This window comes from Sinocyclocheilus grahami, unplaced genomic scaffold (assembly GCF_001515645.1).
Source record: "Sinocyclocheilus grahami isolate Dianchi unplaced genomic scaffold, SAMN03320097.WGS_v1.1 scaffold2914.1, whole genome shotgun sequence".
Lineage (NCBI taxonomy): Eukaryota > Metazoa > Chordata > Actinopteri > Cypriniformes > Cyprinidae > Sinocyclocheilus > Sinocyclocheilus grahami.
In genome coordinates this window covers 46746-47221 of record NW_015508089.1, presented here as the reverse complement: position 1 = coordinate 47221, position 476 = coordinate 46746, and the positions used below count along the sequence as shown (strand labels likewise).

Genomic DNA, 476 nt, shown 5'->3' with positions numbered 1-476 from the left:
ACCACTCAGCACAATCAGTATGATGACTACAATGTAAATCCACCCTACAAGGCCAGGAGCTACACCCCAGCTGAGGTAAGACTGGGAATTGAGCATTGTCCATCGTCTAAAACAGGGATTGTTTTACAGATTTTCTGAGTACCACTATAAAAAACATAATTGCAATATACTACATTAGTGTTAGCATAGTTTAGCTATTTACCCGCCTATAAATACTTTGCCATGACTTGGGTTTTATTGTGCCACTGTATTGTCCAGCAGACAGTACTGTCATGGACCCACAGGGGTCTGCTGAATCATGTTTGGGGCAAAAACATTAGGCAGCTGTATGTCTTTAGTCAAGTGATTCTTGTAAGAAAATGTAACCGGTATTAGCCACAAAACAGTATAAGTGTTGGGGGAATACCTTATGGATGCAAACATCTTAGTATGCACTATATATACAGTGGGTACGGAAAGTATTCAGACCCCCTTAA

At 40.3% G+C, this 476-nt stretch overlaps 1 protein-coding gene across 1 annotated transcript in view; it reads left to right on the top strand.

The window, feature by feature from the left end:
- Window positions 1–79, top strand: part of LOC107575805 (protein Shroom4-like) — a 9722-nt gene extending 9643 nt beyond the window's left edge. Inside the window, exon 4 of the mRNA XM_016262136.1 lies at window positions 52–79. Within this exon, the coding sequence (XP_016117622.1) occupies window positions 52–79 (28 nt within the window). The remainder of the gene's footprint in view (window positions 1–51) is intronic.
- The last annotated feature ends 397 nt before the right edge of the window (window positions 80–476 follow it).